At 42.2% G+C, this 18178-nt stretch overlaps 1 protein-coding gene across 3 annotated transcripts in view; it reads right to left on the bottom strand.

Annotated features, from left to right (window-relative positions):
- Positions 1-18178, bottom strand: part of LOC147015141 (ras GTPase-activating-like protein IQGAP1) — a 255416-nt gene that overhangs the window by 213935 nt on the left and 23303 nt on the right. For all 3 annotated transcript variants that reach the window (XM_085849639.1, XM_085849637.1, XM_085849638.1), the window contains 3 exons: positions 2722-2878; positions 1083-1160; positions 766-842 (listed from right to left, as the gene is read on the bottom strand). In XM_085849639.1, coding sequence (XP_085705765.1) covers positions 766-842; positions 1083-1160; positions 2722-2878 — 312 coding nt within the window. The remainder of the gene's footprint in view (positions 1-765; positions 843-1082; positions 1161-2721; positions 2879-18178) is intronic.

Raw genomic sequence — 18178 nt, 5'->3', positions numbered from 1 at the left:
ATGAAAAAATTTGAGGACAACCAAAAAGTACAACGTTTAAAGCCAACATACAACGACGTATGGCAGTGTTTTTCAGCGTGCTCTCAATGTTATCAAAACTTACCCATAACGTATTCAACGTGTGCCAGCGTTTTAGAAAAAAATTCAAAAATCGGCATACGTTGGCTAAAACGTCAAGGTGTGACCGGGCCTTAAGGACCCCAAATCAAACCTCAGAGTCAGATTTCAATTTGTTGAAAGCAGAAAAAGAAGAAGAAGAAAAAAAATTCATTGCTTGAGTTCACCGAATAGGTTCAGGATTTCACGATGGAGATATAAAGAAGGTCTGAATGGATATAATCTGAATGGACAAATGCCAGAGACCATTAACACATAATTAGAGACATAGACTAGACCATTAGAGAGCTTCAACTCAGGAATAAGAGTTCGGTGGACCGAGCACTGTCCACATTTTACTCTGAAGATCTCTCTGCCTGGATCTCTTCTCTTGTTCACTCTTTCTCATCTATTATTCCTTGGAATACATGTTCCAATCAGAAGTTAACCTATGAAAGTTTATTTTGATAAGGTTGTAATGAACAATGCTGAGGAATACTCAAGAGAACTCAAACTTAATTCTCTTTTCTTCACACTGAAATTTCTCCAAGCTGACAACAGATACTGGTAGAACACAACAAGATTGGTTTCCGCACAAAGCGGATGCAGACGGGCTTTGCATTTTGAGATGCTTTTGGGTTAATTGACTCCTTAGCTATAGCCCCTCACCTGAGAGCGTGAATACAGTAAATGACTTTCGGCATGTTCTTTCGATCATAAATGTCTGTTGTCTCAGGATAAAATATCTGGAAGAGAAAGAAAAATCCGATTATGTAACCAACGTCCAAAAAACAATGCATGGAAAGCATTTACAGCTGCTGTTAAAGTATCAATAATAACAATAAAGGATGAAAAAAGTCTTCTTCTTAAACATAAACATTTAAATCCATTTTAAACTCTTGATCATTGCGTGAACAAGTATTTGAACCGAGATATTCTGGAGTGTGAAAACAGAACAGCAACAAATGATCAGAAAGTCAATTCACCTTTGGAAGTCCAACATCTATCATGGCCTTAAACCAATGGTTTATGTTGTCAGTGTGTCGGAAATGCAGGCCCATGGCCTACAAAGAGAAGAAGTCACAAATAATGATTAATCTCAAAAACTGCAAACGGGGAAAGTTACAAAACACCAAAAAAAAAAAAAATCTGTTGTAGACATATCTTGGCATTTTCCTGAAAAGACATCCAATGTAGCTGCTTACAAGTTATTGGTCAAGAGGAGTGGATCTAATAAAGAAAGGAGGCATACAAGATCAATGAAAAACAAAATGTAATGTTCCAGCATCCATTGGGACCATACTCTGTACAGAGCGTCGGTGCTGCCGAAGCAGTTTCCTTGGCTATTGGGCACAATCCTGGACGGGTCGCCACTCCGACGCAGGATACTCGAATGACTCAATCATCCCCAGCAAGCTGGTACTCATTTTGCCAACCTCGGAAGGATGGTAGGCTGTGTCAACCCCTGGTGAAGTAATTCAGCGGGCAACGAGGCTTGAACTCAGGATCCTTGGATCCCAAGCCGCAACCCTACCCACTGAGCCGACACCAGGCTTAATGTTCCAGCATGTAGAGTGTTAATTCCTCATGAACCAATCATATTCTTGAGCTACCAATTTGTTACACCAGTACGTGCCGTAAAAAAAAAAAAAAAATAAATATTCAAATCGCAAGCAACAAACAACAACCACACAGGCCGTTTCTTCGCTCTCACGTGCCCAAACGTGCGTGGCCCGGAAGTTCGCATATTATTCACAGTTACGATTATTCGCTATTTAGTTTTAATACCCAATTATTCAATTAGTGCCAACGTATTTTACCTTTTCGCAATGTCGTGGCAAGGAAAAACAAAAAGAGAAGAGAAGAGAGAGAAAAAAATTTACTTCCTGGTTCGGAGCATACCAGCACTCTGATGTTACCGAAATTTATGCACCGTCTAATATGAAAACGATCATAACTTGGGCCATTCTGTTTATCTATAAATGCGCATAAGAAATCGAGAAATTATTAGAATACACGAAGTCATCATTATCCGGAAGCCCGTACGTTGTAACCTGTAATGGGGAACGCAACTGAGCTTCCCTTCCCCATCGGCCACGCCCACGCAACAACGTGTCTTGTCATTGGTTTGGTAAATAAATGGCCATAACTTGGGAAGCACTTGTCCGATTAATATCAAACCTTGAAAAGGCACATACCCAGGTCCCCAGCAATATATCTGGCAAGTTTCAATTACATCGGACCAGTGATTGTCTAGAAACAGCGGTCACAGACACACACAAAGACACACACAAAGACACACACTGCTGGAATTATAGCTAGATAAATGATGGTGAGGTGATGGGGGTGGAGGGATGGGGCGAGATTGCCTACCAGTATGAGGGGACTCAAGTTAATGCCATATTTGTTTTGTAATAAATAGAAAAACTCAAATCTTACTGAACCAACGGCATCATTGGAGTCTCATCCTCATGTATTCCCTCCCTTAGGCATATCCCATAAGGTTATACATGTGCAAATCCAGAACCAGTGCAAGACATAAAAGGACAACAAAAATCAATCCGTACTATAAGCAGTGGTGATGTTAAATAATGTAATAAGACATGTTAACGTGACACCACATGCCTTGTAACGATTTTGTTCTCGATCATAAATCTTCTTCGGGCGCACAAGATGAGGAGAGCAGAAGTGGCCGAGCTTGGCAAGATAAACTCCATTCCTGAGGCCTTCTTCCAGCTCAGTTGTTGGTGGTAACTCCTCATTCAAACATACCTCCATCCACCTAGAAAAATGGCTTTATCAGCAAAAAAAACAAAAAGAAACTACCAACTTTACATGTAGCTTTGAGGCAACAACAACAATTCATTAACTACCTTCTGGAAATACTTTAATATTTTAATAAATTGCAATACTTAATGATACTGAAACTACTTGGATGGTGCGGTGTGATACATTCGGGTTAATTAAACAAGCGCCGAGTGCCACAAAATGATTTCACCCTCGGATGTAAAGTGAAGCAATGGATCTTTGCTCCCCTTCATTTTACAGAGTCTACTACAACTACGACTACTACTACTACTCAGGGGCGGACTGAGTAGTCGGGCATTCGAGCACCGACCGAGGGCCCAGGCCATGAAAGGGCCCGTGATAAAAAATAAAAAAATAAATAAATATTAAACATTTAACCTGCTTTCAACAAAACATTTACCGCTGTTAAAGCCATCGTTTCAAACTTTACGTAAAATGGTTATAAACCAAAAATGTGTGTAACAAAAAACTAGGTTTGTATCTTTATCCAAAATTATTAACCATCTACACTCGTATGCTTTGTTGAAATAACAGAGAAATGCCGCCGTGTTCAAGAGACGAGGGGTGCGAATTGACTCAGTCGGTCCGAATGTCCCACTATATCCTTTATTTTACATGGTACGGCCAAAGTGACCATTTATTTTTGTCTGCAAAATCTTCAGGTAAATGACAGAAATAATAATTTTGTCCATGTGTGCATTTTATTACAAACTGTTGCAGTCCATTTGCCATATTATATACCAATTACATACTGAACTTTCCATGATGCTTTCGACTGTAATGTACTGTATGTTCTATACTCTGCAACATGAGGTGCACCAGTTTCTGGTTAGTAAATTAGTGTATTTGTTTTAAATTCACCGTATCGTTATTATTTTGCATATTTATGCACAAATGTTTGTTTCAGAAAACTTTTATTTCACACAAAGTGTTGTTCAAAATTTTTTTATCTCGGAAGAGGGGGGGGCCAAAGACCCCTTTTTCCAGAGGGCCCAGAAAACCGTCAGTCCACCCCTGCTATTACTACTCCTACAAAGGTCCAAATTTTTCCCACTTTCTTATGGGGTCAGCTAAGGGGGTGGTTTTTAGCCCAATTCTTTCACAAACAAGCTGGCCAAGCCTGACATTTGGAATTTGAGGCAGGAAAAGTGGTAGAAATTTGTTCCAGGGTGCTGGCAATATCTCGCCGACTCTTCTCGAAAAACACCATGCGATCTTTAACCTCCACCGACTAATTAGTAGTGCTCCAACACATGACACCAAGCTCATGGCCATCGGAGAGACAGCACACTTGGTGAATCAACACTCTACTCGCAAAGCACTAATCCAACAGTTTTTAGCCAAATGGAGAATCAAACATAGATTAGACAACTCCTAAATAAATGCAGTACATCTGCACCATCTTGTCAGACAACAAACACAAACAGAAAAACTATGACAAAAACATCTTTGATGGCCACAAGTAATCCCACCTTCAACTTAAGCGTTTTAATATGGCTACATATAGGCTGGTGGCTATATCCCATGGCTATATCCCACCTTCAACCACTATAGGCTGGTGCTCCAGCATCACTCGTCTCTTGGTTCCGATTGAATTGGAAGCTATAAAAATTATGAGAATCTCCCATGACGAGACCAAAGCACAAGGTCTGTTGTTGTCACATTGCAGACAAGTCAGTGGTCTCTGTTTTCTCCTGTTCTCCGTTGCTGCTCCCTCTGTGCTGTCCTCTGACCCTCCATATCTGCCCCCAAGATGCATGCATTATTTCAGTAACCCCCTCCTGGTTAAACTTCCAAAATCCAGGCTGACTGCACATCTCAACTCTTTTATTCCTCAATTCTCTCATCTATGGATCCACCTTCCAAAAGCTGTTCTGTCTCACTATTCCCCCCACTGCTTCAAGGAAGCAGTACACCGCCATCATCTATTACCATTTCCAATTGTGACCCATGATCTTTATTACCTACATTAACCTTTTTGGAGGTTTATGTGTTTCCAAGTTTAAGTGTTTCCTCCCCTTCTCCCTTTCCTCTTTACCTGTGCATTCATTCTCTTGATTTTTGCCCCACTGTCAGTTATACCTTGCTCTTCCATGAGCCTCACCATCATAAAGAAAAACAAAGAAAAGAAAATGTTTCAGCATATTAATTAGAGAAGGAAACAAGTGATTCTGTATTGGTTCCCATTAAATGCACTCACTGAAAAAATAAGAATAAAAATATTTGCTCAGAAATAATGAATCCACATTTAAAAATCATAAATCCACTTTTACAACAAATCCAAGAGCACTTGGACAGTGTACATCTGCTTCAGGTATGCGACCAAAACAATTTTTGTATTCAAAGGCAAACATCATAGTACATTCAAAATGGTAAAAAAAAAAATAGCTTGCTCATACAAGTCCTACTATCATGGAGCATGGGACTACTCCATAAGTAGCGCTGGCACGGGAAAAGAACGGCCATCCCCATCAAATGTGTGCAACATGATATGCTGAAAAGCCACTACAGAGTGAAGTCATAAACTTTTAAAAGCCTCCAAAAAGCCTTTTATCCTCCAAAGTTTTCCAAACTAATAATAATGAAAAGGACGCCAGAATACATCACTAAAGTTCCAAATCGAGAGATCACAAAATCGCCAAATTGTTCATAAATGTCATCCAACTGAGCACAATAATGGCTGAAGCAATTACAATGATTCCAACGGAAAGGAAGTGACATAATCTCTTGGGTGTTATACCCATACCATAACTCCCCCCCCCCAAATTTTTTTTTTATCATCCCACCCCCCAGAGGGAGGGAGCAGGCTATTGTAATCGTCCGGATTGTTCGTTACGAAATCTAAAATATTGATGACTTCCGTCCTCTGTTTGTGTGTTTGTTTGTGTGTGTGTTTGTGTGTTTGTTTGTAGGCACAATAACTTGAGAACCGAAGAAGCTACCAATGTCAAATAACACCACGTGATTCAGGAGGGTGATGGCTCGCACTGATTAGATTTTGGTCAAAATCGGTCAAAGGTCAAGGTCACAGTGAGGTCAAACATAATTCCGTAAATTCATGTGGAGAAATGGAGTATCTTTGCTTCGCTCGACGTTACGAGTTCGGTTTAACTTCGATTTTAATTTTGTCTTCGGTTTTTGCGATCGCTTAGGACGCTTAACACTCGGTTGTCAAAATTCTGGTAAAAAAAAAAAAAAAAAAATCGGATGTTTTGGAGACGTTTTAAGATTGTATAAAAAATATTTCACTTGCCGCGTCACGGCTCGTCACGTGGTGCAGCGCGCTCGAGCAGACGAGTCGTTGATCACGTAAAGGTTTTCCGTGTGCGCGCTGACGGTGTTTTCGATAAAGATGGTGTTTAAAAGTCATTTTTTATCCCAATAAAGGTTATCGGCGCATGCCTGACTCGCTAGGCGGTCGGATTATGTAAAGATTGTTGGTGGATGGCCGAATATTACGGTTTTGTGACTTTGATAAAATAATATTAAATAATTGAGTGGAGAAATGGAGATTTTTGCTTCGCTCGACGTTACGAGTTCGTTTTAACTTCGATTTTAATTTTGTCTTCGGTTTTTGCGATTGCTTAGGACGCTTAAAACTCTGTTGTCGAAATTCTGGTAAAAATCGGATGTTTTGGAGACGTTTTAAGATTGTATAAAAATATTTCACTCGCGCGTCACGGGTCGTCACATGGTGCATTGCACTTGAGCAGACGAGTCGTTGATCATGTAAAGGTTTTGCGTGTGCGCGCTTACGGTGTTTTCGATAAAGATGGTGTTTAAAAGTCATTTTTATCCCAATAAAGGTTATCGGCGCATGCCTGACTCGCTAAGCCGTCGGATTATGTAAAGATTGTTGGTGGATGGCCGAATATTACAGTTTTGTGACTTTGATAAAATAATTGTCTGGAGAAATGGGAATTTTTGCTTTGGTCAACGTTACGATTTTTGATGGTTTGGTACAGAATCATCGTAGAAACTTCTGGTTTGCATCGCTACCTTCTCTAGAGACAGCTTTTATTAGACAAGGTCAGAGGTCAAGTTCACGATTTCGTAAGTACCAGTCTATGACTGCTTGTTTGTTTGTTTGTCTGTTAGCAACCTTACGGCAAAACGGCTTTAACAAACACTATCAAATTTAATCCACATGTGGGCAATCAACCTTGGACGACCCCATTAACTTTTGGGTCCGATTGGATCAAAGGTCAAGGTCAAGGTCACGAAAAGATCAAAATCGTTTTTCGCTCATAACTTCGTCAAAAATGATCTGATTTACTTCAAACTAAGCTTATAGTGAACCTTATTCTATTTGTCACTTAAAATCCTACCCATTCCTATAGTGAAAAATGCATATTTGTGAAGATCGGTAGGGTCTGAAGTTTTCGGGGTCATGGTCATCGGTCAAAATTACAAATTTTCCATAAAAACTAAAACATGGTTACGAAAATACAACTTTACGGGAAAAGGGCTGGCTCAAACACTGTAAAATTGTATCCACAGGTGGGTAATGAACCTCGGACGACCCCATTAACTTTTGGGTCAAATTAGGTCAAAGGTCAAGATCAGGTCACGAAAAGGTCAAAATCGTTTTTCGCTCATAACTTCGTCAAAAATGGTTTAATTGACTTCAAACTAAGACTAAAATATTCCTTATTCTATTCCTTCTAATCAACATTCAGGTTAAGGATGTATCAAATTTAAATTTGATCCCCAAAATAACTTTATGCCTTAAATGAGCGGGATTTGTTGTGCCTGGCACCACTTGTTATTATTTTATTTTTTAAAAATAATACACCTAAAATACTCCACAATCTGTTGAAAGCCAATTATTCATGCACAGAGTGAGAAACACTCTTGTAGAACTCACTTTGTACCGTAAAGTCTGTTGTGTATTGTAATTAATGACAAAATGCGCAACTTACGAAGGGAAAAGGGCCGAGAACGGTCTGCTGATGCTTTCATCGAGGTTCACAGAGGGTCATACCATTGTTATTTTTTTGGTATACACAGTCGAGGCTCATGGAAAAAAAAACTAGTACACTGAACAGAGCAGGACAGAACAGACAAAAACAGGATGCAAAACATGTATGCATGGGGTGGACAAGTTGGACACAGAGGATGCATGGGGTGGGCAAGATGGATACAGAAAATTGGAAGGAGGGAGGGATTTGAGTGGGGTTAATGAGGGTATAAAGATCATGGTTTTGGATTGGGGATGAACTAACATTGTGTTGAACAGCTGTCTTGAAGACCATGAGGGAGGAATGGGATTGATGACGTGAAAGCTGATTCCACAAGCAGGAAAAAGAGGAACAAATGAGTGCAGGAGAGTAGTGATCCTGGATTTGGGAAGTTTCCCCAGAAGAGGATTGATGGTGGACGAGGTTATCACTGCAGAAACCTGGGGGGGACAAATCATGGAAAGAGCAGAGGGTGCAAGACCAGATGGCGGTGGTCGAAGACAGAGGGACCACTGACCTGTCTGCAATGGTATCATGATAAACCCATTGAATCTGCTTCATTGCGGGAGATTCCAATAATCTTAAAGGTCTTTGTTTCCACAGCGTCAAGCCGAGCAAGATGTGAGGTAAGGGAGCTAGCCCAGAATGGAGAGTAGAACTAGATCAATCTGCAGATGGAGGCCTTGAGGTGGATAGGAGTTCAGGTGTGCCAAAGAAGGGCTTTGCATGACGGAGGACACCAAGTCGGCAACTGGCTTTGGAGGCCAACTTTGAAATGTGGTTTGCCTAAGAAAGGTCATGGCTAATAGTGAGACCCAGGAGTTTGAATGACTGAACTTCCTCAAGAGGATTGTTAAGAAAGTAGATAGGAGGGTTTTCCAGAAGGCCCTTTCAGAGAGAGATGGAGAGAGTGTGTGATTTGTCAGGATTGAAAGACATATTATAAGTGTTTGACCAGCTTGTGATTTTGTCAATGACTGAAGAAGGAAGAGACTGCAGCATGCCTGTCTGAAGGATGAGGGATGTCACAGCAGAGGGTACGGTAATCAGCAAACAGCAAATATTCTCTCACCCCTCTTCCTGTCTCTGCAACTATAGACCAATCAGACTTCTTCCGATCATCAGCAAGGTTATGGAATCAATCATTGCTTCAGACATTAAATCCTTCCTCTTCTCCAATGGCTTGATTTCCGATTATCAATTTGGTTTCAGACCAGGTCATTCTACCCTGGATATGCTGCTTCTGCTCTCTCAACAATGGATGGTATGGTGTACGAGGTGCAGTGGAAAACGAGAAGCAAGAGTGTTAGCATCAACTCCGCTTTATTGCGCGTCCGGAAGTACATTCCTGCCACCCCTAGCGGGCGAGTCATGATATACGAAAACCCAATCACGTGATACAGCACAGATGGAGGTCCTCAATGCCACACATGAGATCAGAGCCATCTCCCTGCACATATCATGTGCTTTTGATATGGGCTGGCACCCTGCCCTGCTCATCAAACTCTTCCTATGGTATCTAAGGCCATCTCCACTCATGGCTCACTGACTCTCCTGTCACAGTCAACGTGTGGCCCTTAATGGAGTTCTCCCATCCCCTATTCCTGTTCAGGCTGGAGTTCAAGGCAGTGTTCTGGGCCCTGTTCTTTTTGTCGTTTTCATCATCGATCTCTCTGATGCTCTGGAAAATCCTCCTTTGTCTCTTTCCTGATGAGTCCACCCTCTGCCGTACCATGTCATCCCTCAGACCGGCAAGCTGCAGCCTTTTCACTCACTGCAGATCTGTATAAAATCACAAGCTGGTCCAACACGTAGAACATTTCTTTCAATCCTGACAAATCTCACACTCTCACAATGTCTTTCCAAAAAACATCTACTTCCCCCCCTCCCCCCATCTACTTTCTCAACAATCCTCTTGAAGACGTCCTCTATACTTTTTGGGTCTCACTATCTGCCATGATCTTTCCTGGGAAAGCCACATTTCCAAGTTGGCCTCCAAAGCCAGTCGCTGACTGGGAATCCTCCATCGTGCAAAGTCCTTCCTTGGCACAACTGAGCTCCTGAACTCATACAAAGCTTTCATCCACAGCCTGATGGGGCACTGCTCTCTCTCCTTTGGGCTGGTGCTCCTGCCTCTCACACATTCTCAGCTTCTCGCTGTGGAAACCAAGGCATTTCAGATCATTGGTATCTCCTGCGATGAGGCTGAGTCTTTAGGTCTCTCACTCTCTCACTATCTTGTTTACCCTGTGTACCCCACTCCATCCCTCTCCCTTCCACAGATCTCTTGTCTCTGTTCCCCAGTTTTGTGCTTCCCTCTCCTGCCCCTATTGTCTCCTGCTCCCCTTGTTATACATTATGTGTTAGCTCTTACACGAGCCTCAACATTGTATCTTTAAAAAAAAATAAAAAAAGATGAAGAAGATTTACCAGAGTCAGAGAGATCATTGATGAAGATCAGGAATGGAACTGGGCCAAGAACACTGCCTTGGGGCACTCCAGCCTTGACAGGAAGAGGAGGTGAAACGATTCCGTTGAGTGCCACACATTGGCTACATGAGCAGAGGGAGTTCGTAAGCCATGTTTGGAGTTGGCCTTTGATACCATAGGCAGAGACTATAGAGAGTAAGGCAGGATGCCAGATTGTATCAAAAGCTTGAGATATGTCCAGAGAGATGGCCCTGATCTCATGTCTGACATTGCGGGTCTCCATCCATTGTTGTTTGAGTAGAAGCACCATGTCCAAGGTGGAGTGACAAGATCTGAAACCAAATTGGTGATCTGAGATGAGGTTGTTGGAGAAAAGGAAAGATTTCATATCAACTGAGAGCTTTTCAACCTGTCATTGAAAAGCACATTCTCAATTCACCTTTCCGTATACCGCATGTGTGATGTTGCTCAAGCAAATCGTGCAGTACCTCCTTCTTATGTAAACAGATGTGATCATGTGACCCCTTTTAAAGCATCTATTTATTACACTTATACAGGGTAGGGAGGAATGAAATTGGAAATGCCAACATCAAGAAAAGGAACAGGAGGGAAAAGGATGGTGTTGTGTCCTATTATTACATTGATGATGTAAATTGTCACGTGATTTTGGACACTTGAGGACGCTCGTAAAGGGTGGAGAAAAAAGCGTGGCGAGAGGGAAATGGCGGATTGAATAAAGGTTGTTATCTTATACATGGGGTCAAGATTATTGGCGAAGTAAGTGACGCGACAGATTGGAATGGAGGTATCTCTTTGTAGTGCATATATATATATATATATATATATATATATATATATATATATATATATATATATATATATATATATATATATATATATATATGGTAGGGAATAAATTGAGGAAAATAAGAGAATGTAGGACAGTATGAGAAGGAAAAGAGGGGAGCTGAGTTTGGGAAAGAAGGGAGGGAAGATTGGGAGGAGTATGGGGATAGAATAGAAGGGAAGGACCAGAAAAAGGAGAGATGGTAAAGAAAAATTCTGCCATGTTGGTGTACAAAATAAATAGATGGCTCCAAAAGTAAAGGACAACTGGATAACATAATGTCTGAGTAAAGACAAAAGGGATGGGAATATTAAGGGAAGTAGGGCAGGGACTTGAATGAGACATATCACTGAGGGGGTGGGGATCGGGGGGTTCCCCATGTATACGCTCCTTGAAAGAATTTACTGGATGGTGACATCATTGGCATCCACGTCGGGAAAAATAGTTAAACACGTCAGAAAAAAAAAACATTAAAAAAAAAAAAACATGTAGGAGTGGAATCCCCCAAAAACAACCAAACAAGGTAGGAAGGCATGACAAGGAAAGAAGGACACCACAATACACCACCACAATCCTTTTACGGATTGCCATCATGACACATTTTGACATTCTCCATCTCAATCCCGCAACAAATAAAATATCCAATTACACCGACCCATACTACAAATCAACAGGTACCTGGAAAATAGTCATCTTCATAAAATTGTTACTATTGCCACCTGCAATATATCTTAAATGTCAAAAGACGTCGTGATGGCAATCCGTAAAATGATTGTGGTGTCATTTCTATCTATCTGTTTGGTTGTTTTTGGGGGATTCCATCCCGACATGTTTTTTTTTTCATGGTGTTTTCTGATTTGTGTAAAATAAGGCAACTCGGACAGGGAATGGGTATTGACATTTTTTCGCTCCAGGCCGGAATGGGTGTTACTTCTACTAAAAGGAGAGACAAAGACAAAGACAAAGCAGGACTGAGCTTTAATGTAATGGCTCCTGCCATCATGGAATGAAACAAACAAACAATGGTCCTGTTGGAAAGCTAATAATCGATATCCTTGATTGGGAATTGCTAATAATTGATTTACATTAAACAAAAATGTGTCCGTTTAATCATAAGGATGCCCATTTTAAGACAGTCTTTCCAGAATTTAAGTAGAAGTAGAAGTAGAAGTAGAATTAAAGTAGAAGAAGAAGTAGAAGTAGAAGTAGAAGTAGAAGGAGAAGCTGAAATTGGAGCTGAATTAAATGGTTCCAACGGTAACATACATTATTCTACAATTGCAGGGAACCCTTTCGAAGGACACAGAAAGAGCACACAAAATTATATGTCGAAATATAAAAATATATAAAAGGACACGGAAGGAACACACAAACAACAACAACAGCGACGACAGCAGCAACAACAACAACAATAATTAAGTGTTATAAAGATCCTTTTTCACACGTTTCACCGTCTGTGTGTATGTATGTACCTAAAAGGATTGAAAAATGCTTGGTCGATGTCCTTCAAATTTTTCATAAATGCTCGGGGTAACCACGGGTCAGGTCAAGGGCACAAATACCACCACCTCCCCAGGCCATGAGGGTGGTGAGACTTACATTTTTTGCTTGTGCATGTGGAATAGTGCAAGAGCTTTGACCAATGATCTCTGCCTGAGGGAGGGGGGTATTGACACCATATTTCACCCCCGAGGAGAGCGGGTATTATTAGTTTGATAAAATTATTTTGTACAAGCAACCACAAATAAGGTATAAAAATCAAATAATTACTCCAAACATTACAGTCAACATAGCATTGTCATAAATTGTTACGGATGTTGACATATCGTACGTAAGGAATGTTGGTATTTCTAACGGCCTAATTTGAGCAGGTTTTAGAGATGGTGAAAGTGTTTCACATGACCACCCACCACCATCCCTCGCTCGCTCACACTCCTCCTTCTTGCCTCGGCCCTGGAATGCTTACTGATCACAAGTTTACTTGGCTTCTGTTATCTGCGGTTTATGGGACCTATCAAATGTAGTGGTATTCCCCTGAACGCAGTCACCACAAGTCAACCTGCTTCCTGCTGTTTGTACTGCCTCATCCTACTTACTGGGAAGTCAACGGGTTGCCATGGGAACTATCAAAGAGCCACAGTCTTGCTTCAGAGAGAAAAAGGAAACCAATAAACCTATCTGCCATGTCTGAAATTTTGAAAGTCCAAGCACAGACCTCACCCCACCGAATATTCTGAAATAACACAGTCAGTACACAACTGTCAATGCAAACTGTAAAAAGCATGTGCGAGGATAAGCGACCTCATAATGTTCCACCACTTGAAGTTTTGATACTTTATAAGGCGATTGTTTGAAAACAGAGCTCCTCCCCCTCTCATTCCCAACTTCTCTACCTCTCTACCTCTCTACCTCTCTCCACCCCTCTCCTTTTCCAATGGAGTGCACATAAATTGCCAGATATCACAGACTCCACAAACTCCACAAACAACCTCCTGTAGTTACGGAACAACTAACTACCAGACATGAACACATCTGCCAACTACGCGAAGAAAGTGAAATATTTCAACAAAGTCAAAGCTTAGCTCGTAATGTATTTTTTTCTTTTTTTAATGTTATCAGTATTCAATTAAGGTCATTACCTTATCCTCTGATAAACTTCAAGGTCGTATTAATTGAGTGAAAAAAAATGCAGAATGGCCAAATCAAAAGCATGTGGCTTTGACTCACCAACTGAGAACCGGTCCAGAACATTAATGGCATTGTGCCGATCAACAATGAAATCCTGTAAAAGCTACATAAAAACTCTTGGATCACAACATTTAGTTGGAACAGCGCAAGCCATTATTGAGCCTTTTTCTGTCCGTGTCATGTACAGACCTCTAAGGTGAGGTGAAGAGAATTGTCGCGAGGATACTTGTTCTGCTGTTGCTTTCGGTACAACAAGAAGACCTGAGATTGTCATCAGCAAACAGTTTCGATTGCAGTTCTACTTTTAGATCCTCTTTTTTTATCTTATTCTATTTAAATAAAGTAAAATTTTCACCTTCTTACATTTTAACTATTTTTGTGGTGGAAAAAGAGGTAGATGCCAATTACCTCTGCCACTGAAGGTCGATGGAGGTTATGTTTTCTCCCCTGTATGTCTGTCTGTGAACAGGATATCTCAAAAAGTTGCAGATTGATTTGGACGAAATTTGGAGAAGAGCTTGGGTATGTGGCGAGGACGAAATGTTTAGACTTTGGTGAAGATATGAATCCGGATCTGGATCCAAAAAGTGTTTCAGTGATTTTTCCTCATTGAACGATAGGGCTAAAACGATATATAGCAGGACGTCTCAAAAACTGGTGGACGGATTCGGACAGAATTTGGTGGACGAGTTGGTTCGGTGACAAGGACAAGCCAATTAAATTTTAGTTCAGGTCCGAATCCAGATCAGGCCTCTCAGTGGGATACAAAACGTAAACTCATCGGCCTAGCAGAAGTATGCGCTTTATCGAGTGACCGTTAACATTGTTACTCTTTGTTAAAGTTGTTGATGTTTTTTCTTCCTTTGTTAATGTTTATTCTTTTTCTCTTTTAGTATGGAAGAATTGAAGCTCAGGAAAAAAAAAAGTGACAGAGGTTAAAAAAGGCAACGTTGTGACTGATGCAGTGGGGCAACAGGTGGACACAACAAGCAAGGAAATAGGCTAACAACAAAAGAGAGGGGAGGGGAGCAAACACAGGAGTCTGCAAGTGAGAGAGTTAAATTAGGTAGAGTTGCTAGGGGAAGGAAAGATTGTGGGTCTGTATGGGGGGAGGGCGCGGTGTTATGAGATGGGAGTGCATCGCTTACTTGAAGTCTTGGAGGGAAGAGTGTAATTACCGTTATTGAACGGAAGGGCAATTGTACAAAAGGAAAAACAAAAGAGGAACAAAATAGTGGAAGTGGATGGAAAAAAAACCTTGATTTAGGAGATGAACGCATGCATTACTGGAAGAGCACATGATTACTTGAGGTGAGGAAGGGGAGGAGGGATCGCAGGGGAGAGAAAGAAAGAGGGAGCCAGACGAAAAGGGAGGTGGTTAAAAAAAAAAAAAAAGTGAGGCCACCGACCTGTCTGCGATATGAGGGCAAAAGGCCCAAATCTTCTGCCTCATCGCATGAGATGCCAATAACATTGAGAAATTTGGATTCCACATAATTCAGTAAAGACAGGTGTGATGCTGGGGCCACAGTTGTCGTGACAAGCAGTACTCCATTGAGATTTTTTTTGTACATAAAGTTCAGGCTCATGGAAGTGCTCATACACTGAATGGACTATGACGCAACAGAACAAAAGCAACAGCAGAGACAGGGGAGAAACACCAACAGGATAGTGGAAGGACAAAATAGAGGGAGACTTGGACAAATTAATGGGTGTGGGGAAGAATGAGGGGTGGGGGAGGACTTGTAGGGTGACCAAGATAGATACAAAAGCAAACTCTCAGGAAGGAAAAAGTGGAAATTTGGAAAGAGGTGGGCTTGGGGATAGGAGAGGAGTTAATGGGGGAAGAAAAAAAAAATCATGGTTTTGGATGGGTGATGATCTGAGATGGTGGGGAATAGCTGTCTTGAAGACTTGCAGGGAAGAGATTGTGAAAGATGGTACCACAGATAGGGAAAAAGGAGGACAAAATGAGAGTAGGTGAGCAGTGTTTCTGGATTTTGGGAGTTTAACCAGAAAGGGGTTGATGATGCACTGCGTGCACCTGGCAGATAGCTCGAGGGAGGGGGGAGGGGCAAAGCACTTAAAGAGTAGAGGGTGCAAGACCAGAAAGGACGTGGTAGAAGACAGACCACAGACCTGTCTGCAATGGGAAAGTGATTGACCCACAGACTCGGCCTCGTCACAGGACATTTCAATAATCTTGACGGCCTTGGTTTCCACAGCCTCAAGCTGAGCAAGTTGTGATGCAGGGGCACCAGCTAAGAGGGGATAGGAGCATTCAATCAAGCTGCAGATTAAGGCCTTGTACGTGGATAGGAGTTCAGGTGTGCCAAGGAGGGAATTTGTACAATGCAGGATGCCCAATCGGTGATGGCTTTGGTGGCCAACTGAAATGTGGAAAGATCATGGCTGATAGTGAGACCTAAGAGTTTGAGTGACTGCACTTCCTCAAGAAGATTGTTAAAAAAAGTAAATGGTGAGAGTGTGAGATTTGTCTGAATTGAAAGACATATTCCAAATGTTTGACCAGCTTGCCATTTTGGCAAGGTCTGAAGAGAGAAGAGGGTGCTCCCTGCCTGTCTGAAGCAGGAGGGATGTCAACACAGAGGATGGAGTCATTAGCAAATAGACAAAGGGGATTTTCCAGAGGGTCATAGAGATCGTTGATAAAGATTAGGAATAGGATGTGGGCCTCGAACACTGACTTGTGGCACTCCAGCCTTGAAGGAGATGGGAGATGATAACATTATGTTGAGAGCCACATTTTATCCTTTGAACAGTCAGCTGTGGTGTCGTTTGAAGTGAGGGAGGGGATGGAGAGAGAACATACACCAGAGGCAGACGTAACAAGGTGCCACCAAGTTTTAGTTGGGGAAGACGTTTGAAAGTTCAGTCTTGAGATTAGACAGTACCATGGGTGGGAAGATGGGTGTGATAACTGAACACAATATGGGACCAATCTGTGCATAAGAGGGAACAGCACTGTGTAGAAGAATTCACAGGTCAGGTCAGGTCAGGTATGGGAGCATGCACTGGAGCAGCGCGTTGCTGAGTCCACTTTCCGTCGATACTCCAAGGACCTCCGTCTGGCCATCCCCATCTCCTTGAGATGTTGATCAATCTGCTGCAACCATGAGGCATGTAGTCGGCCCAATGGCCTCCTCCACTCATGAAGCTCCCTCGCTGAGAGAATCTGGTAAGCAAGATCATCATTAGGAAAATGAGTCACATGTCCATACAGCCGCAGCTGACACTCACGGACTATGCAGGTAACAAATCTCATTTGAGTCTCTCTCAGCAACCGCTCGTTGAAGACAAAGTCCGACCAGCGACAGCCAATGATTCTTTGAAGAGACCTGGTACCAAAGGAATTAAGTCTCCATCTCAGATCCTTGGTAAGAGTCCAAGTCTCACATGCATAGAGCACGACTGGAAGCACCAATGACCTGAAGACTCGGACTTTCGTCCTCATGCACAGTTACTGGCAACGTCACACCCCATGATCCAGTGAATCCATGACTCCCCAGGCCTGACCCAGACAGCTGTTGACCTCTGGCTCACAGCCAACGGAGACAAGAATATCATTGCCAAGGTAAGTGAATCTCTCTGTGACCTCAACATACTCACCACAAACAGGTACAGACAAGATAGCAGCATCCAAGATGGCATTGAAAGCCTGGCTCTTCGTTTTGACCGACGAAACCCATAATCCCAGCGGCTCTGACTCCTCATTCAACTGAATCAAATGCTTTGCAGAGATCAACATAGGCTGCAAGCAGCCCCTGCCAAAACTCTCGTCTGCATTCGGTGAGGACCCGAAGAGCAGGATACGGTCAATCGTTGACCTCTTTGTTGTAAAGCCTGACTGCTCTGGACGCTGGTGCTCAAACAGATGGTGGCGAAGCCTATCAAGAATTATCCGAGCAAATACCTTGCCCGGCACTGTGAGCAGTATCACCCCTCAGTAGGTGTTGCAGTTCTGGCGATCACCCTTCCCTTTCCAGAAAGGGACAAGGCCCCTCGTCCAGTCAGTTGGGATGATGTCTGTGTTCCAGGCAGAGCACAGAACTGCATGCAATGATACGAGTGCAGCATTTCCACCAGCCTTGAGAAGTTCAGCATGGATGCCACAAATCCCAAGAGCTTTACCCCCCTTTCAACCGGTTCACCACAGCCAGTGTTTCCACAAACGAAAGTGGACCACATTTGATTGGGGGGGGTCATCTATAGGGATAGTAACACCCCTGACATGCAACTCGACAACTTGTGGATCAGCCTTGTACAGCCACTCAAAGTAACTGGCCCAGGGGGCCTTCACTTCAGACTCCTCTGGCAAGAGCACACC

The sequence above is a fragment of the Eptatretus burgeri genome, chromosome 12 (assembly GCF_056783735.1).
Source record: "Eptatretus burgeri isolate ZD-2024b chromosome 12, Ebu_testis_v1, whole genome shotgun sequence".
Classification (NCBI taxonomy): Eukaryota; Metazoa; Chordata; class Myxini; order Myxiniformes; family Myxinidae; genus Eptatretus; species Eptatretus burgeri.
The sequence above is the reverse complement of the archived record's forward strand: the minus strand, read 5'-3'. Positions and strand labels throughout refer to the sequence as shown.